General features: G+C 39.6%; 1 protein-coding gene across 1 annotated transcript in view; it reads right to left on the bottom strand.

Moving 5' to 3' along the window:
* Nucleotides 1-23498, bottom strand: part of LOC118429405 — a 47967-nt gene that overhangs the window by 6409 nt on the left and 18060 nt on the right. Inside the window, exons 10-36 of the mRNA XM_035839887.1 lie at nt 23246-23434; nt 22500-22661; nt 21926-22012; nt 21528-21659; nt 20766-20859; nt 19959-20149; nt 19100-19345; nt 18399-18532; nt 17172-17303; nt 16559-16779; nt 15917-16092; nt 15121-15351; nt 14474-14644; nt 13818-13978; nt 13012-13285; nt 12169-12394; nt 11711-11814; nt 10830-11048; nt 9843-9969; nt 8673-8911; nt 8026-8200; nt 7123-7376; nt 5527-5745; nt 3800-3998; nt 2490-2595; nt 931-1078; nt 215-366 (exon numbers count right to left, since the gene is read on the bottom strand). Of these exons, the coding sequence (XP_035695780.1) occupies nt 215-366; nt 931-1078; nt 2490-2595; nt 3800-3998; nt 5527-5745; nt 7123-7376; nt 8026-8200; nt 8673-8911; nt 9843-9969; nt 10830-11048; nt 11711-11814; nt 12169-12394; nt 13012-13285; nt 13818-13978; nt 14474-14644; nt 15121-15351; nt 15917-16092; nt 16559-16779; nt 17172-17303; nt 18399-18532; nt 19100-19345; nt 19959-20149; nt 20766-20859; nt 21528-21659; nt 21926-22012; nt 22500-22661; nt 23246-23434 (4769 nt within the window). The remainder of the gene's footprint in view (nt 1-214; nt 367-930; nt 1079-2489; nt 2596-3799; nt 3999-5526; nt 5746-7122; nt 7377-8025; nt 8201-8672; nt 8912-9842; nt 9970-10829; nt 11049-11710; nt 11815-12168; nt 12395-13011; nt 13286-13817; nt 13979-14473; nt 14645-15120; nt 15352-15916; nt 16093-16558; nt 16780-17171; nt 17304-18398; nt 18533-19099; nt 19346-19958; nt 20150-20765; nt 20860-21527; nt 21660-21925; nt 22013-22499; nt 22662-23245; nt 23435-23498) is intronic.

Here is a 23498-nt window from a genome sequence, read left to right as displayed (position 1 = left end):
TAATACGCAACTTATGATTCACTGCTCACAGTGTCATCTTATCCGTTTCACTTAATAATATAACGTCACAGCTCCTAGACAAAAACTGGAGTTTGGAGTTGAAATTTTGAGTTGGTTCAATCTTTTTGTATTGAAAAGTACAATTTAACTTTTATCCAGTATTACTTCTACCAACATAGGTGAACTTTCAAGTTGAAGTAGTATATAACCCTACCTGACAAACATGTTCATGACCAACATGATCATGAGGTTGACGAAGACGCAGAAGTACACGGGGCCCAGGATGGTGTGGGTGTTGCGCATGTCCTCAAAATTCAGATCACCGAGCACCATGGCGAGTAGACCTTCATATGTACTGAGGAGATTCTGGTTGAACAAAGAGAAAGAAGTAAATATAAGGTAAGACTTTATTTGATTTGCAAGCTATATGTTTAATCCATTTTGTAACATGAATGTTACAGTAATGATTCCTCTTTTCAAGCTATCAACTTATGCCTGAAATAGTTATCGAAAAAGAGATATGATGTTATATGATAATATGATATATTGCGAAATAATATGTTGTGAGTAAAGAACTTGTTCCATACATATATAGAGATATCGATTTATATCTAACATTCTATAAAACGGAGCGAAGAAGATAGACTGATAATCGAAAACAAACCTGTCCATTGAATACATTAGTATGGCAACGTTACCAGAATGCCGACCACACAGCAAGCTTTGGAGTGTACTATGGTGTTATGGCCTATGGGAGACCTCGTCGCAGATGAATAGAGATGGTCTCTCCGTCCACATGCCCTGTCAGTACAATAACCTACACGACTAATAGCGGGTCGTCGACTACCCCACGACGCCTCCTACCTCCCAAGCATGGAAGGTAGAATAACGTATAGCTAGGTACAGTATAAAGTAAGAATGAAAAGTTACCTTAAAGCCCGGCATGTTTTGTCCGAAGATGACCAGACCGGACAGGGCAAACGCCGTCATACAGATGGTAAACATGACGGTGAAGAGGCCGAGGGCGGGGATGGAGTTCTTGATGATGGCCAACAGTATACACACACGTTTGTTGAACCTATGGTAGACAATGGGTAACATACGGATTAGGGCCATTTAGACCCTCAATATTGGCAGATTGGCCAGTTAACCCTCAAGCACCCGACCTTTTTTTGCGACTAAAATGACCGAGTGGGGTCCAAACGGACCCCAAAATGTTTTGTTCATAAAATCTCAGTACCATTTCTTATCGGCGATCATTGTATATACATTGCTTCGTCAATGTAAGAGGAAGATTTTGAGATGTAAAGGTGTTGCTAATTCCAACTCATTATCATAATTTATGCAAAAGTTCAGAAGGACCACGTTTTGCACTAAACCTATTCCGACCAGATAGGGGAATTTTGAGGCCCTCAGCAACATTTATGTCGTATAACTCATGAACGGCTAGAGCTAAAGCTACGAAACTTGATAATTTATCACAAAATATTGTTTGCAAAAGTTTTTGGTCAATAAAGTTAGTTTATCATTTTTGGGGGTTGCCATGGCAACCATATTCTAACAGGCATATTTTTCCCAAAATTTGACAATTTCAATTTAAACAAGGTTTTCTTGGTAAACTACACCTGTTTTGTGACAACAATTAAATTCTATGAAATTAAATGTACTTTTCATGACTAAAAATTTATATTTTATGCTAATTTCATGACGTCATTGGTCAAAATCCAAGATGGCCGCCCTGATTAGGCAAATGACGTCATAATGTCGTCATATTACATGTTGATGACACAGAAATATTTGTGATGATTTACGTTTACATTCTTATTATTGTCTGAAAGTTTGGTACTCATACTATAAGTGGTTAAGGAGTTAGCCTCCAGAGTTTGTTTTAAAAACTGCACATTTTTGCTGGGGTCCGTTTGGACCCCAGAGGGACTGAACACAAACTTTCTTTATAATTTCCACATTATTGTACCAATCTTTGCGAAAACTTAGGAGAAGGTATAAGACATATTGACTGACAAAGTCACGGAAGGATTTTTTCGTCAGATCAAAAATGTTTAAATGGCACTTCAAAATGTACGCCTGGGGTCCAAATGGACCCCACTCGGGTGTTTGAGGGTTAAAGTATACTTTAATAGTGAAGTGAAAAGACTTATGTTGAGAAAGGCGTTAAAAGAATTCAATCCCAAAGTTTTTTTTTTTAAATTAAATTTCAAGATCTATAGACTTCTTAAGCAACTTTTTCCTAATCTTAAGTACATTTAGTATCCATATACATGTAATGGTTTGATAGTTTGACATACGATAATCTTGTTGAATTAAAATTATTCTTAAAATAATTTCCTAAAAATATAATAAAAATTAAGTTATATCTAAAAAGCAATACTAGCCTTTACCGTAAATTAGCTTAGATTTGAAGTCATAATATCGACAAATCTCAAATTTGGTCTACAGCAATACTCGACATGAAATGGTTAAAATTTTACCTCATCAGTCGCATAAACTTGAACACCCCCACATACGTCAAAGTAGACATGACGTAAACGTACATCTCGTCCATAGTCGCAAGGCGCTGGAAACTCACAAATTTGCCTAACAAGGGGAAAAAACAAACTCGTTGAACATTCATGTTCATGTAAATAAATAAATAACATGAAGGTTATACATCCAGGTAATAAGATATACCAAAAATAAAACTGTTACTCAAGCGACTGGGTACGATTTTTGAAACGGTCAGATGTTTCAGATAGCGTGCTATTGGACACCAAAAATTGTCTTCTTCTCTTTTGCATCATAGTTAGTGTATAAAAGACCAGTCTCTTCAAAATCACTTAAGTGTCACTGACAAAAGATAGTGGATGCTATTTGAAACATCTGACCGTTTCAAAAACCATATTCAGTTGCTTGAGTAACGGCTTTTTGTCAGAGGAAGTACATTTTTATCATATTTTCAAATTGGTGAACATAGAAATCTGCTTACTATTTTGATAATTTAACTGTCATGAATAACACTCAACAGAAAACTTTATATTCCATACAATAAACCTCAATTCCAACAATTATATTGTGTAATGTTGCCGAAAGGTACCCAACTCACCCATTTTAATGGGTCACACAGAATACTTTATCATTTATTCAAGTCGGATGATCCGTCAAAGCTATCCCATTCACTCTCATAAATCACGACTTCTCATTCAAACTTGATTAATCGAGGAATTGGAACCAAATAAAGACAAGGCACGTGAAAGTCCTTTGATGGTATAAATCTTTACTCTGCAGTCGGCGAACGGGTGACCAAAAGGTTCTCGGCCTCACCCAGAAAAACGGTGCGCAACTCAAATTTCGAATTGTAAAGAATGTGTACCAAAATTCAAATCACTGTGTGTGAGCATAACTTGCAGGTAACACTCAATAACAGTAAATGGGAGAGAAGTAAAAAAAACATGGACAGTCTAGCTGCAAACCTTAGGTGTGCGTGTCAACTTGCTCTGCTGAAAGTCAGGCACCCACTTCTTTCTGCTTGAAGTTGGAACATTTTGACAATGTACTCAAAGAATTTTCGACATGGGCACACATGTAAATATGCCTGATCACAATTCATCCTTAATTTGCTTGCCATTTTCCTACTTATTTTCAAAAAGACATTGCTTGGAAAGAAGTGACTGCAATGATTTGAAATTTGGAGTATATAGTATTTGAGACTTCATACTACGAAGTTGCGTCTCGAACTTTTATTTGTGCTATTTTTTTCTGATTGAGGCCGAGAACTTATTGATCACCCCTCGTATTAACTCACGTGGGTTTTGTTGGAAGGCTTCCATGGCGGCCCCTGCTCCCATGACCCTATAGGCGTACATGGCCAGGGAGACGAAAGACATCAGGATGATGACGATCTCCACCCAGTTCCAGAAACTCTTGAAGTACTCCTTCCTCTCCTTCCGGATCTTGCCGATCTCTCTGAAGGTGAAGTAGATGATGAATACCACCCAGAGGACCTAGAAGTAAAAGTAGGACACCACAATGTTGTTTGTCATGTATGCTTTTTCTCTCACACCAGGCTTGGTGTATACATAAATCAACGTGTTTTGTTTTGTGTGTTTTTTTGAAAACCCAAGACTCCGGGGAGCCCGCCCCTCCGAAGTGTTGGCGAATTACTAAAGACACTGTATTACGTCTAAAACAGTCGAAGCTAGAGCACAGGGCCGTGCAATATGGAGGAACCTCACGGAAAGGACCAGGGGCAAAGTCCCTTGCCTAGGCACTGAAGATGGCATCTCACTGCACTTGGAGCACATAGTACAGGTGCGGCACTGCTGGGTTCTAGATATTGCATAATGCGTAAAAGTTTAACTGACAACAAAATACACAAAGCATGCGAAAACTCGCTCTGTATCCCTGACATTCGTTGAGTAATCTTTTGAACCCCGCAGTGCCGCACCGGTGACCAAGGCAAACAGGCGTCCTGGTATGCGACCAATCCTTCTCGCTGTATTAGCATGTGAAAGCCCTCAGCCAATAGGATGTTCCTTCTTCCGTTCTATTATTGAAGTTGAGTAGCCAATCATGTTGTCTTTGGGACATGTGTTATTTGATTGGCTTGTGGCTGCTAACCAGCTTAATTACATGGAGAAAAGGACGGAACGCAAACCGGTACACCAGGGTAGTTCTACAAGGTACAAACTGGTACATAACTACAGTTCCAAAGGGCTAATACTATGATGAGTAGTATGGGATACGTCTGGATTTATACAATCATCAGAATGTCTAGCGTCTATACATTCTTTGATGTATTTTTCTATATGTCATACAGGGGTTGTTACATGTACTATATTTCCTCTTCAAGTCCATTGAGATAAATCTTTGTCTATAAGATGACAGCCTTGTGTATAGTGTGTGTAGACATGGACTTGCTTGGAGAATGGTACGCTAGGACGTTAACCACCAAAATATCAAATGAGTTCTTCTAAATCTTTTATGTTAATCTACAAAGAAAATGTCTTTGCTTTGTTTCAGACTATTCTGTGTGGCCACCATTGACAAGGAAAAGAATTATGGCCTATGGTTGAAGACTAATTCTAAAGACCCTCAGGATACTATGTCGAGCTGCTGATACAACGGGAAAAGAAGTCATGCTGACATGCAGTCTCCCTCTTGAAAGCTCAGTCATATTTTACAAGCTATCACCCAAGGGCCAATGTCATTATTCGAGTTTACAGTCATGCTTCAAATCGAGATACGGGTCTTTTTGCGTTAGTTCTGCTCTTAACTTCCGTGCAAAGGGGATGGGAATCTTACCTTTGATCTCATTCTGATAAGCGTTTTAAAACTAATGGGATTACATGCAATTTATGCTTTCATAAAAGCCTCAGGGGTCTCGCTATGTCATTCTTCGTTTGAGTACGTGCTCAATGATGCTTCTAACCTTTTTTGGAATTACTGCCAAGGTACCTTTTAAGATGCTAATCGTTTTATGCTGTCATGTCTTAAAACAACAGAGGCCGTTCTGTATCATATTTTACGTACCTGAGCGGTTATGATGATGATAGCCAGAGAGCCCACGTAGCTGTAAAGTCGGAATATCTTGACTTGGGCGTAGGTACTGGCTGCGCCGGTTGGTGGAAACTCTGCAGTGAGGATGACACAACCGAACAAGTTGATGTTGGCGTTGTAGACACTGAACTCCGTTACCACCGCTCTAGTGTTGTGATCAATCCAAGTTTCCTTGAACAGTTGATCCAAGACCTGTGTAGAAAAAAAAGAAATCCCATTGTGAGCAATCAAAATAAATCGATATAGTCCTTAAAAGGGTTTAACCTTAACCATTGCGTTTAGCTTTCGGCAATTTACCTTTTAAATTGGATATGTTTGAGAGTATGCTTTATCTAATGTATTTTTAGCATTTGCAGTCAGTGGTCTACGTTATAATGATGCCAAGGCTGCACAATATAATCCTGCATGCAGACATAATCATTATTAAAATGATTGATAAGGCACATTTTACGGTGCCGGGTGGTCTCATCCGAAAATATCCTACCTCGGCATTTTTGGACCGGTAGTTAATGATGTGCGTGACATGTTTTATGATAAAATCATAACTGTATAACCTCACCCTTGAACGAGGGATGAATAAATGAAGACATGAGTTATTCAATAGGTTTGCTGAAACCAGTGTGCCGTGGCAAAAATAGATTTGTGTAATTATGTAACCTTTATCGAGGAAATGGTACATTTGTACATGTCTCAATATATGATATCAGATGATATTGCCACGTGTTATGGATATATTGAACATAAAAGTGCTGATTTGCTATCATACTTCATAGATGATGTAATTTTTCAAATATTGCGCAAAATGTATCTTCAACTTGACTAAATGTAGAGGTCAGCCTTGTTCAAATGGCACACTTGACTTTGACTTATACTGTCTATATATATACTCGACTAGTAAATGAGTATACACTGATCATCATCTCTCACTGTAAATAACACTGTAGATAACTTTGTAGAAACCGTATATACTATTTACGGCATATGTTGTATGCAATTTATAGTTTTTACTGACTTAGAATGCCGTTATTTGTTATCACTCTGTCCATTGCAAATTCCATGTGTATTGTCTTTGTCAGCTGGAATAGCCGTTTGTAATAGTTACAGGTTAGTTTGGCAGGCCTTGCTGTGCGCGAAGAACAACCAAACATGAAAAAGCACCGACTCATTCTACAAATTATTCCATACTTCCAAAAGTTGAGAGTGATCCGAAGTTTACTCCATTGAAAACTGCCCTTGTATTTTTCTTGATAGCGAAGATAGTTTCTATACATAGTGGCTACTGGTTCACCGGAAACGGGAAAATCCCCCTAGCTCTTTATGACTAGTCGCTACCAGACTCCCATACGGCTGAATAGTGGACTTCTGCCAAGTTAGGAATAAAAACCTAGTAGGAGTTAATTGGCCTTGGAGTGTTTGCCGGCCTAGGAAACTGTACTCCTCGCCCATCTATCTAACTCCTCTGGCGTATTTTCTTTCTTATTTGGTCAATTTCTACTATGACCACTAGAATACGCACGCTTCATTTCTTAATCTACTATGATATAAAAGATCATGATAATTTAGAATTACCATCAAGCCAGTAGGGTTGTTGACTCCGAGCTCCACGACGTATCCTCCCGCCCCGTATGTCGACTTCTCTGCGATGATGGGCACACCCTTGGTCTCCCCTGATGTCTGGTACACGAACCACAGGTCCCACGGTACGTAGTCTTCACTCTCATTCACCGCCACCCAGTTGGGCTTGAACACCCCCTTCTCCGCTTCACTGAAGGAGTATGAGTCGTAACACTCTTCTATGCCGATCCTGGTCGTCTGGCATCTTTCTGTTATTAGACACAATATGACAAATCAGGCATCGGAGTAAGAGAGATTAGGTTAGAATAGTTTAATAAAGGCCAACAAATATGTTCGCATAAAAATTTAAGTCTGCATAATACTTTATAACAAAATGCATCGATTTTCAAGTATCTTGTAAAAAAAAGACAGTTATCAATACAGATATAACTGTTACACAATCGTAGCAATTACAATGCACCGCTTGCATTGAACACTAGAAGGATAGTCTGTTTTGAAAACAGTATAGAACAAGCAATTATGAAAAACTTATTTTCATCCCATACTAATAACTCTTGTAATAGTTTAATTAGCTTTATAAGATTGTACTTATGTACCAGTAGATGCCATTCATATCTAATGTCCAAGCAGATCCTACGGTAAGCATAAGATAGTATCAAAAGCTGGCAGAGAGGTGAAGCAGGCCTAGGAGTGTGCATGCGACCCGTAGCGATACACACTCCTAGACCGGCTTCACTCCTCTTCCAGCTTTTCGTACTGTCTTATGCTACCGTAGGACCTGCTTGGAGAGTAATATATTACACCTCATTCAATTGTTGTGTGTTACGGTAATTATTCTAATAATTATTTTCAGGACAAAAAATAATACGACATACAAAATTGGAAGGTCTCGCAAACCTGTTTGTACTCGGAGTTGTCTGAAGCGAGCAGGACCGATTCTGTAGGAGTTGAGGTCGGATATAAACTTCCGGTTGTGGAAGACGATCTTGTCGCCGTTGTACTCGCCGGTTTGGTACAGTGCAGGGATGAGACTTCCCTTTGCCCACTTCCAGAAGTTGGACACACTGCTCACCTTTTTCGAAAATAATTCAATATTAGGTTAAGCTTAGTCATGTGCAGAACATGGGTACTAGCGCAGTTGTTCCTCTTTAAACAAAAAAGCAAAGTAAAAACATTATTGAATTGGCGACGATTACCTCTTACAGTCTTATGGAAGTGAACATAAGACAAACCAAGTCTGGAAAAGAATTGGCTACTTGTTTGAACATGTGGTTCAGCAGCACTTATTTTGTTATTTTTTGTTCTTTTTTATCGCTCTAGCGCATTAGTTTCGGGGTCTACAGAGGATGTTATTCATAAAATAATGTCTGTGTTGCCTTACCAGTCCATATTGTCATCAGAATACTTTCTGTACAAAAGTGACCACTACTAACCCATTCGAATCATATGTGCCTTGATTGAATATCTGAGTCTAAATTGAATTCTAAGCAGATAGACATAACATTAAGCAAGTTTTCATGAGCTCATCAAATATTTCCACTGACCTTGCTCGTGAAGCTATCAACGAACTCGTTTTGCAGCGATGTGTGCATCCCGAAAGCTTGCTTATCTCGATGTTCATTGGCCAACAGTAACAGCACGCATAGGAAGAAAGTGTAGGCCAGAAACTCTTTGATGATGGCCCACATCATGATCTCCTTCCGTCGGGTCTCCTTGATCTCCCTCAGCTGCTCTTCCGTGATCATCGGTGGGGGCGCTTTTGCACGGTGTTCTGCCAGTCCCTCTGGAGAAACAATGGGGCACAATGTATTACAGGTTATTTATTATTGATGCATCCGGATCTTTCCCTACAGGATCTGGTCACACCGATCAGGTCACAGGTCACTGGGAGGTCACTGCGAAGTTCATGAGCATCTCTGACCCAAAAGCAAGGACCTCTAAACTGCGCTACTCCTTCCTACACCATACTGTCAGACTATATATTAAATCATTGACTGATGCGTGTTTCAGGTACTGTTCACGTCTTTCCTAGTTATTATGCAATATGATTTTACACCATTCTGTAAATTCGACGGTATTTAGAGGTGCTATACATTGCTCAGGGGTAACTGTGGCATGTTGATTTGATGAATAAAGATCTAGATTGAAGATTGAAGTATCTCCGGGAAGGGCACTTACCTCTGGCGAAGCTATTGTGTTTGGTTCATACATGTGTGTTCGCATCCACGAGTCATGAACGTTTGATAGATTTGTATGAACTTTCATATGTAGGATGATGAAGTCCTAAAGAAGCGATTGTGAGACCCATTCGTTGTGTATTGTCAGTTACTCGGGTATTGCCGTCCGATACACCCTTTATGGAATTAGTGTCGTATATAGCCAATGATAAAAACCTGGTCTGCCCTGCGAAGTCAACGACCTTGAATTGAGACAACTTTAGCTGTCATGGCGCCAGACAAATACTCGTATTGTAATCTAAGAATACATTAGGGAAAAATAACAACTACCCATTTCACGCAATCGTTAAGGAAAACCCTTAAGTAGAAGATACGCTTTATAGTATGATCTTACGCTTGCAATATTTAGCCCAAAGTATTTAACGGTTGAAATATGAGACTTCAGTGTCTGGCATAGTCTGATAACGGATATATAGGTAACATTTAAGTGATGTATGTATCTATTAAAACAGGTGATGCATGTAGAGGTTTACTTACCGCCGTTTTCTTCGCTATCTATCCACTCCTCGTCCTGCCCGAGTTTATACTCCTCAGGAAGGGAGTCGTCTTCTTCTTCGGTGGGCTTCTTGAAGATGATAGCTACCAGCATGGCAATGGCAACGATCTAAGAAAAGAAGAAGAAGACAATTCAAAAACAAGCTATCACTTTTTCGCTTTTCTCAATGGCTGTATAGACGATATGTTTGGGATGAAACATTTTACAAAGGATGCTATTATTTCAGTTATAAGTAAACATATATTAAATGAATGTAGAGAGGTTAATGTCATACGTTTTGATATCTATTTTGTGTCCAAATACTATTGAAGATGAATGTCATTTGTTACAACAATTTTCATCAATCAATGACTGTTTTTGTAAAGGTACAGTACATACCTCTCAAATTTTCGATGTCTACCAGTACATCATCGTCAGGGAAATGGTACTGGTAGACATCGGAAATTTGGGAGGTATGTACTGTACCTGTACAAAAACAGTCATTGATTGATGAAAATTGTTGTAACTGTTTGCATACGTGACTGATGAACCTCTTCAACGAATGCCATTTGATTATGAATTGTTATAGAAATATGATTGAAAATGAACGTCAAATCATCATTCATTGTTAAAGATATGATGATAGTTCAAAGTTGTTCACTTTCTTTCCGCTTGTTAGATTAATATCTATCTTGTAGAAGGATATGATCATGATCCTTGCTGTCTGTAAATCAAGATTATCTAACAATATTTAGACATAAGAGCCAGTAGTGTAAATGATACATTAGAGTCAACATATTCATTTATTCCTATATACGTTTACTCAGGTAGATTCATTTGCATACGTATAGAAGTAGATGACCTCAGGAAAGTCAACACTATTTTGTTATATCAATGAAGATTTTTTTTTAAATGCCATGTTTAAGCAACTGGTATTAGCACATTTACTATAGGTTAAGTTGATTTGATTTAATTACTGAATACCGTACCTTGATTGGTTGCACGACGAGTGTTGACTGGAAGATTGACAGCATCATACAGGACAGCCAACCCTCAGCCTTTGCCTTGCCCCACTGCAGGCTGTACAGGATGACGAAGAACGCAGGCCCCAGGATGGAGAAGAAGGCTAATACCCAGCCGACATAGATGATCCACCAGGGCAGGGTCTGCTCAGGGCTAGGCTTGGGGGTGTTCAGTATGCCAACAACCTGGAAAACAAGAGAATTTCTCATGTTTCTGTCGTCAATATGATACAGAATGGGCCATTCTATCTACCTGATCGGTTTTGCATTTGCACCACATTAGGGTAGTGGGACACTACTAAAATCGTAATTAACAATACGTATTTATCGATTGTATTTGCTATCTGGCGCTATCAAAATAAGTTTTTACAACTTGAGTGCAGTCCCACATTGTCTGCGTGGTCTTAATATGTAGAAGAATTAAAAAGTACAGCGTTGTTAGTATTTCTAGAATTCTCAATTACACGAGTTGTCATCTCAAAGCATTTGTGAAGTACACGCAAATATTGTGCAATGCTCATTTGTAAAGCTTATCCTAGCCAATGTAAGTTACTTTAACACCCGCGAACACAGCAAAATGGTGCTCTTTGATTTGCTATTAATGTGATTTCCTCCCATGCCTATCAATACAATTCAGTAAGACAGTGCAAGGAGTGCAACTTGGCAACTTGCATTTTACATGTAAATCAATTTGCAATTGCACATTTTCTAGTCATTTATACAACTAGTCCCTACAGTTTAAAGTTCATTGTTACCACCTCTTATTTGACAATAAAACGTCTAATATAAGATTTCTGTTGGGTTTTTTCATCAATCAACTTGTAATATTGCAATGTCTAATTATTCACCTCCTCAGCTGTCGGTTCTTTGCCCTCTTCCAGCGCCTCTGCTTCCTTCAGCTTCATGGCTTCCTTCTCTTCAGGTTCGAGCTCTTTGCCGATGTCGTCGAATTCTGAACACGGCAACATATGTTCGCTCCATTATAGAAATTAAAAGCAGAGGTGCAAGTAATATCGGTTACCAAGGGCAAGGGATACGTCATCCCAATATATCTAAGGAATCCTGTCAAATTACTTCGAATATAAGTGGCAAGCTCTTTTAAATAATCTATGTGATAACTAAAACTGCCTTTGCTGTTTGCACCTATGTATAAGATGTAGCAAATAGTATCTTAGAAACGATGGAATGAATATACGCGAAAGGTGAAAACTGAATAGAGCAACACAGTCAACAGACTACTAAACTAATGATACTTTCATTCAGAACCCCTATACATGTAAATTAATTACTATGTGGAAGTCCATACCCTTTTCTTTCTCCTCTTCTTCCTTCTTCTTCTTTTCTTCCTCTTTCTGTTTTGCTTTTGCCTCTGCCTCCTTCTCCTCAGGTGTTTGTTTGTACTTGGCCTTTTTGAAGAAGGTGACCAGAGCCATGCTAGCGGGGAGAACCACTAAGGTACTCTCTATACTGATGATGATGTTAGTGAGCGATAAGGTGATGGGACCGAGGGAAAACTCTCCTGGGTCTTCAACCTGGAAAACGGATCAAAGATGCATGGGTAAAGTCATGCAAACATTTTAGAGTTATCGTCTTTGTACTGCCACCAACTGCTACATTAGACCAGAGTTATACTGACAAGCCTACTTTAGAGGTCTGACTTTGGGCACTGTCCCTTGCACTTAATGATAGACATTGGCGAGGTTTATGATAGTAAATACAACTAGATCATGATCGACAAACGTTCTTCTGCGTTACATACTGCTACAAGCCAACATTCATCATTGTCCAAACCCACTGTCCTGTTGGACAAGTAGAAATGTTCTGGGCATCTAGGCATCTTAAACTTTGACCTGGACCATAGTGCATCGCTGTACACGTTAAGGTAGTGCTGTCTAATGCCTTGAGTGTAATGACTATCATGTGCAGTTAAATAGTCAGCACTTATTTATTCGGTAATGGTTTTTGACGCTAAACTATTGCTTGCTTATAACTTGCTTAGTTTTATCTTCTTATGGGTTTCGTTAATTTGATTCAAATTTTGTGTTCTACACGCCGCATGACTGTCTTTGCTAACGTCTATAAGGTGTTGTCTTAAAGTTTAAAGTTCACATGCGCACTCGAAACTGTGAGATAGCTTATTAGAACTGACCTCGCTCTTCTTGTAGAACATGGCGTTTGCTATCATGGTGAGGAAGAGCAGCGCCACGCAGCAGGTGAGGCGCTGTGTGCGGGTGAAGCTACTCCGGGTGGGGCGGGAGGCCACGGAGATCCACAGGTGTCCGTCAGACAGGTTCCGCTTGGAGCTGGAGAAGAAGAGGTGGTTGAAGCCGATGATGTTCTCGTTGCCGGCCACGGGAAGGATGCGGTCTGTCAGGCCGTCGTCTTCCTCCACGGCGAGCCAGCGGTCGCACAGGAAGTAAAACCTACAGAGAAAAAAGGGGGGGGGGGGGGGGTAGAACGTATTAATTGCTGATAAATTCGATGTTTGCTTTATTTCCATGTTGAAACAAGCAGCTTTAATATTTCGTCTCAAATACATACTAAATACCACCTGCATATAAAAGAACAAACGGATTATAAACTCCAAATGAAGGGTTATGGAATAATAAAGAAGGATACTGCATACTATTTCAATGTGGTGAGGAAAACAATCATTTAATGAATTTCATTTAAAGACTACACCACATATGGGAATTATGTAACAGCATCAAGATCAAAATTTAATAATTTCTGCGTCCATTTCCTTATCCATGCTTGCCTATTGAAAAACAAATTCTATCATATTCTGCAACTTGTTGCAGATCAAATATTGAATTGTTAGATAAGTTAAAGAATAATGTAAGGTGAACGTTACAGCTGTCCTTACTCTTCATTTGTACATTCCATACAAACAAAGTAATTCAAATTAAAATATCTTTGACAAATGCTTAAGATGAGGCTAAAATGAACACTAACCTCTCTCCCGTCTGTATATCCTGGATAACCACCTTGTTACAGTACCAGCTCTGGTACTTCCCCTTCCCGGAGTTGTCGTGCCACACCCGGAGGAACGTCAGGTATCCCAGAGACTTGGGAACTCCTAACAGCACGTGGTCGATGTTTCCACGGCGGAGCAACTGTGTTGAAGGTAATTGATTTTAGTCCATTTATTAACCATATATCAGTTGGCAAGGATCTAAGGCAGCATTTTTTCGTTACAAGTTACTAGTAGTTGAATTTTGCCTCACTTAACGTATGCTCGACGATCGCGGGATCTCAAAATTGAGGGTATTCGATGATCGTATGGCGTTTGCGACCGGGTGCTTACTTAAACCCGAAACATGTATTTATGTATACACAGCCTTGTGCGGAACGCGCGATTCCGTATTGACCCATAGCTCAGACCAAAATATGGTTCAAATGTAGCAAAAGTGAAATGCAATCGTCAAAATGTGACAAAAAGCAAAATCAAGCAAAGCAAAAGTCTAATCAGAAACTTTACAGTGATATAGGCAAATGACAAACATCAAACAAGGTTAAGTATATATATATATAATTATACACTTTGAGATTTGTCGATACCGGTGAGAAACCGAGTAAAGTGCGTGCAATGATAAGTATCTCTTTCGTACCTCTCTCTTCCCGTCGTCCACAAAGCGCACGCCCGAGTCTCCCTCTTCTCCCGAGAGGATGAAGTTCACGCGAGACTTGGTTCCCGCGCCGGGGCGCATGCCCGTGTAGATGTCCAGTTTGTAAAAGTAACGGTCGTTCTTGGCGTTATCAACCAGAGGTAGTGTACCCCACTGAAAACAGGGCACAATTTGAAATAATTATTTTTTCATCAGAATCAACGTTTTCATGTAAGAACTTTTTAAATTGTCTGTTATTTGACGACATTACCGAAAATGGTGGAATGTGACAGCATAACCTGATATTCTAACAAATATATGCCAGCATTACCTACATAGAGCATCATACCTTTCATAGTAATAATCATTTATAACATATGTTAACCTCCTGATATAGTTTCATCTAGTGCATCCGTATCGGCTATCATAAAAAAATTTTCATCAGATATGACCATAAATACTTCATTTCTGTACCTAACACTTGGAGCTTGAATAATCAATTGTACAAAAATACCTGATCCAAAGCTTTTATTTTTAAAATGACTTATTGTGAATAAAGGAGGCTAAAGAGCTTGACATTAACAATAAAGAACATGATGTGTTGAGATTTCGGGAAGGTTGCATATATGCAAATGATGTTGACCTCTGACCTTGATGATGTCATTCTTGTCCATGCGCCTGGTGTAGACGAGCAGCATGACGTATAAGATGAGGATGGACACGACCACGGAGAACACGGCGGCGTTGTCGGACAGGTTCGCGAACTTGGCGAACACGTTGGAGAAGTCGATGGTGTTCGGGGCCACCACCATTTCTGACCCGAACGACGTCAGATGGTTACAGTCGCATATGGTGAACTTGGACGTGGTCAGCGCGGAAACCTTTTAAAATATCAATTAAAGTCAAAAGTGTTTTTTTTTTTAACTCAGGAGTTTTTTTTCTAGATTATAGTCTCTATATACTACTATATAAACCATTGAAAATCATTAATCATTTAAAAATTTAGTTTAACAAACAATTCTATATACTTTTCCTATCGTATAATTTGACGCAATGACCTTACTATTGATGATAATCTTTTTAAAGGGCATTTTATTGAATTCAACAGACAAAGTGGAAATAGTAGAAAATACTAATGAGCTTTGGGTAGTAATATTGTTGCTTTACATTGTTTAATAATTCATTGAGGAAAAATTAATAAAGGATCCTTTATCCTGGACCCGGGCCAAAGTTATTTCCTACCATTTTGGACTCTTTTGGTATCTTTGACCTAACGTCCTATAACTGTTCCAGACGTGCCTGTATTTAAATGCCGATTGCGGAAAGATGGACACACACGGGTACAAACAAATGACAACACCAACTGACTTTGTTTCACCAAGGTAAGATATGAACTGGATAAAGAATGGAAATTAGCTATGAGTTAACGTGGCTTATAGTACTTACCGAGCAGCCTTCGTTGGACCATTTCTCCTCCTCCTCGTCCCAGTATTTACATCCGGGAGAGAAAACTATCCATTTGAATTCTACAGTCATGTTGCCTTGTTCCACTAACGTCACTTCCTCTGTTACTCCCTTGTTGCCGTTTTCCGGGTCATTTTCCTCCACAGTTACTTCCTCACCTAAATTTAGAAAGAAAGATACGATTACTGATAAAAAAAAGATAACGGTCGATGAACGAATTTTAATGCAAGACATGATGATCGTCAAGAATTAAATGAATCCTTAAAGTAACACTCAAAAATAACCTCCGTGGCTACATTCACTATGCGCTTGATAATGTGTGTCGAATAAAATTGAGCCAAGCTATTTAGTGAGAGCAAGTGAATGTCTTTTTTTTAATACTGCAAGGTTTTGCAATCATTTTCCATGTTGAAGTTCCCCAGATGAAAAATTCGCCTGTGTTGGTAGAGATCATTCTGAAGTTAAGTTGAATTGTAGTTTTTTTTTAAATTTCTATCAAACTTTGCTTCATAACGTTAAGTTCTCTTCGATCAAGATAACGATACAATCGGTGCCATTTAGCAAAAGAAATATAATCGGTTTAACACTGCAAACCTCTTATGGATCATGAGCCGTTCAACTCACTTAAAGCATCAATAGCGAAATAGTAGAATCCAGGTTCCGCCACGATGTAGTTCGGTACGAAGACCAGGAAGGTGTCCGGCACGCCGTGGCCTCCCACATCGAACAGCTCCTCCTCCGTCAGACCGGGCACCTGCGCCACGAAGTCATAGTCCTCACGGGTCGGAGGTTTGGCGAACCGGACGTACACGTCAAAGTCAAGGTCGGGCTGATTCGGTACCAGTCTGGAGATTAAATCAATGGGTAAATGAACTTTATTGCATGACATTTTTACATACACATGGATAAGGAAAAGGTCGCGATTTTCCCCATCAAACTCTGCTTGGAGACTTCTAAGAATGTACGTTAAACTTTCTTGTTCCTGTTTGAAGATTAGTAACTTTTTTTTCTTGCATAGCCAGTATTGCACCCTGGAAGAAACACTTGTGAATAAAAATCTGATCTAACAAGATTCCAATATGCATCTTCTGATGCGACGTTAGACGTGCCATCAATTACGTTTCTACCCAGCTTTAATGTAAATCGTCCTTTCTTCATCCATACAACAATGGACCGCAGCATATGATAGCCATATCTTATCCTATCAACTGTTATAATAAGGTGAAAAATGACGTACCCGAAGATAAGAGCGTTGCCTTCGTTTGGAACCTTTGCTTTCATGACGTAGGTGTCATTTGGGTTGGATTTCCACCAGGTGATGTTCTTAGGTTCACCTGATCCACCTGACATCCGGTTCTCAATGGTGATGCTAAATATAGAATGTTGAAATAGCGTTAACAGCACAATGTTACAAACATCCATACATCATGTCAGTCATTACAATAGTTCTCAGTTGACAAGGCCTAATCCATACTATCCCACCATTTAACGTTATTTCAAAAAACGGCGTTGAAACGTTGGCCACAGACGATTCGTTTTAGATAAAGCAGCTTTTCTAGGATTGCTACCATATACTCCTAATAATATCTACATTTCATCAAAAAAAGGAAAAGTTATTGATCCTACCATTACCAACATGAACGTGAAGTGAGATTAAAGAAATACACTGCCTTTTGCGTCTTAAACTCATAAGTCACTTGATCCTATCTGTAAAATTTGACGCCCTGGATTTTTTGAAAAGCAAAAACCTCTCTGGCTTTGAATAATGGTAACAGGAAGCATTTCAAAAGGTTGAAAAATATCTAGCTTTGAAAGCTTGGCTGCTTCTTCTTGAAAATTTGAGATTCTGGTGCCACAGCTGAAAATTACGTATTGTGTCGATGACAGTATATTTCTCTTCCGTGACCGTGAGTAGCCTAGAGCATTGTTCGCTTTTTGTCCGCTCCGAACTGTCGATATCCCACCTGGTTTACGATTGTTGTCCGCGGCCCAAAGCTAAGAATGTTGAAGTCCAGGCTAGATCGTGAACGGAAATGGTTATACCAAGAGCTGCGGACAACTATATACCTGTGCACTTCATTATAAACTTCTTGACCTCTGATGTCAGGCGTAGGGCCTTGTGTAATATGACAGGTGATCTCCAATCTATGCACGAAACTCAATAAACATTGGTACTTGGTAAGACGAGTTTTGTGACATCATTCATGATGTATTAAACTCAGTTGTTGATGAAGACAATTAGCAATGTGTCCCGACACAAGGATCTTTATAGCCATGGTAAACTATTCTGGGATGCTGAGCTGGATAATCTATGTTTAGAAATGAGGGAAGCTGGGCGCCGATTTATCAGATTCCAGGGAAGTAGGAGGTGCAGAGAGGACCTTAGCCTAAACGTAAGAAACAAACAATAAAAGACAATGTTTAATATGATATCACAAAGAATATACTGTTCATAGTCTCTGACCTGATGTTTGTTGAGATACCCTTGACCCCCACGTTGCTGCCATTCGACGACATGAAGTTCATGGTGACAACAGGTGACGTCACAGCCTTGGCTGAGTCGTCAAAGGTAAAGGGGTTGGTGGGGTTGGACATTACCTGAAATAATGAATGTAATTGTAGGCTTAAAGACCATAACTATCACTGTTCTATACGTTTCATCTTGACTATAACTAGAAGAAGTCGTCTCATTCCATGGTAATCATAAGGCTGTAGTTTCGGCCATCTTAGTTCCAAATGATTGACAATCAAATGAAACCGCATTCGCTAAAATACTAACAGACAACAAAATGGCGACCGACGCAACGATATTGTTACCTGAATCAGATTCATATTCTATTTCGTAATGACATACGAAGCACATTAAATAAAACCAAAATTTTCTAAATTTGTGGGTCATTTTGTACATTAATTGTTGGTGACCGCACTCATTTACGGGTAGATACATTATTCAAATAAAGTATAATTATATAGAAATCCAATATCAAAGTGAGACAAATAACTTTTGAAAACAGTATAAGAATTGTCGTGCGATCTGGTAAAGTTTGACCTAAGGTATGGTTCGTAGTGGCCGAGGTCACAGCTAATACAGCCTATACATTGGGGGGGGGGGGGGTATTATTGTTCTAGGTATTGAAGTAGAAAGTCTGTTTCTTCTCTACTAACCACTGTGTTCATACTGTCCATTTCTGTATCGTTGCCGAACATGTCTCCTGCACTAGGTAGGGCGAAGCTGCCACCTCCAATATCAAGTGACTTGTTGCCGGAATCTTCAATATTATCGCTGACCACAGCTATGTTAAGTTGATCTGACTCGATGACCGTAGGGGCTTCACCGATCAGTTTCTTCCCTGAAACAGACTTTGCGGCTGTGCTAGCAGCGCCCATACCAGTGTTGGCAACTTTCTTGGCCTGTGAAGATGGAAGCAGATTGTAAGAATCTTGCATAATGACGGATTATAATAATCCTGTACAATGACATGCCATTTAATGTTGTTTTCTATTGCACATGATAAGACACATAAGCACTTAACATTAATACAATTCAGTACCAAGGACTGCAAATTTGATTGATTTAATAACAACGTTTTTAAATAGCAAGCACCAAAGGCGGGGGACGGTATCAACTTTTTGACATCTTCAACCTTTTGATTACGCCACATGCCCCTACAATAACATCTTATGATAGGCTATTCAGTTAAATACTTAATTGCGGCAGAGTGAGTTTGTATTGTGGCGTTTTTGTATTAATGATTTGTGATTAACTGATGCTGCACAAGGAAAATCATAAAGGTTAGACTATAAGACGTGGACATAAATACGTTTACCCAAAGTAAATATATATCTCGCCCATAAAATAATTACTGGTTTACTTAAATGTAAGGAACTAACAAAACGGCACGGTATATAATTATTGTAGATACTTTGTGGTCCTATGAAATACATGTATAGTAATTTGCATACTACATATCATAAATGCATTTACAAATGGCATATTATATTATATGCTAGAACTGATTCCTACCGATGGTCGTTCGGCCAGTTGTCTTAAGTATTTCTTCCTCCTCTTCATCTCCTCGTAGAAGAGGTACTCCTCGACACTCTGGTCCGGCGGGGGCACGTCGGGCGGGGGCGGCTTGCTGAGGTTGTCAAACATCTCCTTCACGTCAGATGTCTCTGATGCCTTCATCACGCTGCCCAATGAGCCTACGAGGTCTGGGGTAATTAAATCAGTCAATCGACCAATCATGTCTCTTATGCCTTCATTATGTTGCTATGTTGCCCAGTGAGCCTACGAGGTCTGGAGTAAACTAATAAGTGAATTGACCAATCAAATCAATCACCCAATTATGTCTCTGATGGTTCATCACGCTGCCCAATGAGCCTACGAGGTCTGGAGTAATCAAATCAACCAATCAGTCAATCAACAAATCAGGTGCCTGATGCCTTGATTACGCTGCCCAATGAGCCTACGAGGTCTGCAGTGACCAAATAAAGCAACCAATCAAGATGTACTTTATTTCGTAAACTTCAGAATGTGTAGTTGTAGTTTTCTGTTTAGGCTAGTAATTTTTTTATCTACATGTTCACTAGATCTATTACCGAGAGAGATAAGAAGTTGAACTTCTATATGCTAGTCTAGATATATGATACTTTAACGTGTACCTTTTTTGTTGTGACCTGTTCTTAGCTCGGTTGGGCAACAACGTACCATAAAGGTTTTCATTAATTCAATAGAAAAGTGCTAAAATGAATAGATTTGAACAAAAAGTGCCTTATAGCATACATTCTATGTGCAAAGAAGCCTGTGATAGTAGCTGATATGACCTACCGCCTGCCACCGCATTAACCATTACTTCGTCGACCTCTTCGCCCATGCCGTCAAACTGCCCCGTCATTCCGGACAGAGAATCTATTGATCCCTCCTGTCATAGGTAAAGCAAAGATTATAAATCAGGCCTAATATTTAATTAAGAATGGATGCTTTGGCTACTTTATCCACTCCAAAAGCTATCCTACAATCAGTAGATTGTTCGTCTACATGAAGTGCATGACAATAACACACTATTAACATACAAACTACATATAATTATCATTTACAGCATCAATATTTCTTGGTTGTGCTCCAGTGAAGCAAACATAGCACTTTTAGGGACTGCAGTTGCAGAACACAGCAGATAAAAAAGTTATATTTTTTACTCCGGCTGTTTTCGTACGTGTTTCGTCGATAAAGGCTACACATCTTAGTAATAATACGCCACGCCAAATTGTTCGAATACAGTTGCACAGGAGCTGAATAATGTCCAGTGGGATAGGAGCGCCGGAAAATTCGACATGTAAAGCTTCGGTCACATTTCCTTTCTGGGACCCGACTTATATGTTTGCGGAAACGAAAAATAAACGCGTTTATCAAATATTATACATAAATTATCCTCATTTATAGCTGTCCTATTATTGTTTGTGTATGCATGTATTGTATGTCGTCTTTAAAGGTGTATTTTGTTGTCTTAAAAAGAACTCTCCGTTCCTGAATGCTGCCCGGCTAGGCCCGGCCGGATTTGGAAATGAGACCGAATCATTAACTTGTACGTACTTGTGTTCCCCGTTCCAGCTCGTCGGGTGCTCCTGAGATGGTCCGTGTGGCGCTGGCGGCCTGTAGGATGTCCTCGGGCGCTTCTGCCACGCCGCCTATCGTACCGACGTTAGACGCCATGATCTTCCGAATCTACAGTACAAGATAGATGCGACTAAGAGATCTTGTCAGGAATAAAGTACTAGAGTATAAAATCTTTTAGGATGATCGATTGATATCAATCTCCATTGCTAATTATTTATTTCAAAGTTAACACTAATTTAGCACCTTTTCGTATTAAGCTTGATTAGATAGAATATACGCTTTCTGCTCTATTAAACGTGATCTTGAAGAAAGTTTTAAAGATTTGGAATTTCAAGCAACAACACCCGACATATTTTATCTTCGAAGATACTCACCCTTTTCCTGTGCTCCTTCCTGATGTTCTCGTCTGGAGGAACCGTCGGAATGCCACATTCCGGGTCTAGTTGGGGTTCTATTGGACACTGAAACACAAGAAAGAAGCAAAAGATGATAACTTCATTACAAGCTTATGTCCAAGACAATTTTAGGCGAATTGTTATGTCATTGGCTCTATTGGCTGTATAGCCGCCCGTAATTCGGTGTAACACATCAGTTTCTGTATCTGTATAGCGGGTTTAACAACCCTTCAGTGTAACACCTCAGCTTCTGCAGATTCTGTACCTGTATATTTGTGTCTATCTTCCCGGTATAATAACCGTTTTTCGGCATAACCAGTAACCATTATAACAACTCTTCAGGGTAACGCACTGTGTTCGCAGAAGGGGGGTAATACCGAACAAACGGTCACACCTAACTTAAGTGTTACTTAAAACTGTCTAAAGTAGTTACTTTTTTCCTATTCCCAGTCAATCAAAAACCATTCTAACAAATCTATGAAACCATTATCAAAAATGTTTGAGTCAAGTGTACAGATACAGATACATGTATGCAAAAATATCAGCGACTTACTTTAGAGTTCATGACCGATGTGAGAGACTCCATGAGAGAGGCGGTCTCCTTGCTCTTAGTTTCCGCCATCATCCTCGCCAGCTCACTGTTCGGTCCGTCAGTCACTTTCAGGAACAGCTCCTCATAACTGTTCACTCCGCACGGCAGTTTGGGAGGTTTTACCTTGGATAGAGAAGATTTATAAGATATGTTAGTCTTTAGCAAAGGGATTGTAATCAAACAAAGAGTTGACACCTCGCCGAAGTTTCGAGGTATACCTGAGACTCTACTTAGGGCAATACGGACAGTTTTTTTTTTCGCACCGCAGCTAGGTGTCGCTCCTGCAATGTTAAGGGTGGACTATGAACGTTGTATGGATTATAAGATCGAATCCAGCCATAAGCTGCTATGGGTAAAATAAAAGAGTCACGCTTGCAATATTGTGACCGTATTCTTCACACTGCAGCAATGACACCTAGCGACTTGCAGTGAAAAGACGAAGAAGAAGAATTTACTGCTTGAAAATTGTAACAGGTGCAATGTCGAACTATGTACTATTGCAAGACTCTAAAAGCTAATCTAATCTAATATAACAATATAGACAATCTATACAAGCTAATACTTTAGTCTCTAGATGTCAATAACAGAATGCTACTTTAGGAAAGTACAACAATGTCTCGTTTTTGCAAGGATTGTATATTAGAACAATTCAATACTACTAAAAAATACGGCACACAGTTTATGAAATCGACAGTTAGTTACCACACCTTGACGGTCAACCAGTAGTCTGCGTACGCCTCGTAAGCGTCGAAGACTTGCACCAGGATGTCGGCGGCGAAGTCCCGCTCGCAGTCCCCCATGGCGATCTGTACCGGCATGGTGAACGGGATGTTCCCGAAGTAGATCAAGTTCGTGTCGCCCATGATGATGGAGTTAAACTTGTACTTGAGGGTGACCTGGGGGAGAGGGGAGGGGGGCAATGGCAATGAAAGTGTTCACAAAAGATTACATGCCTTTTGT

The sequence above is a fragment of the Branchiostoma floridae genome, chromosome 13 (genome assembly GCF_000003815.2).
Source record: "Branchiostoma floridae strain S238N-H82 chromosome 13, Bfl_VNyyK, whole genome shotgun sequence".
Lineage (NCBI taxonomy): Eukaryota > Metazoa > Chordata > Leptocardii > Amphioxiformes > Branchiostomatidae > Branchiostoma > Branchiostoma floridae.
This window is presented reverse-complemented; position numbering and strand designations above follow the sequence as displayed.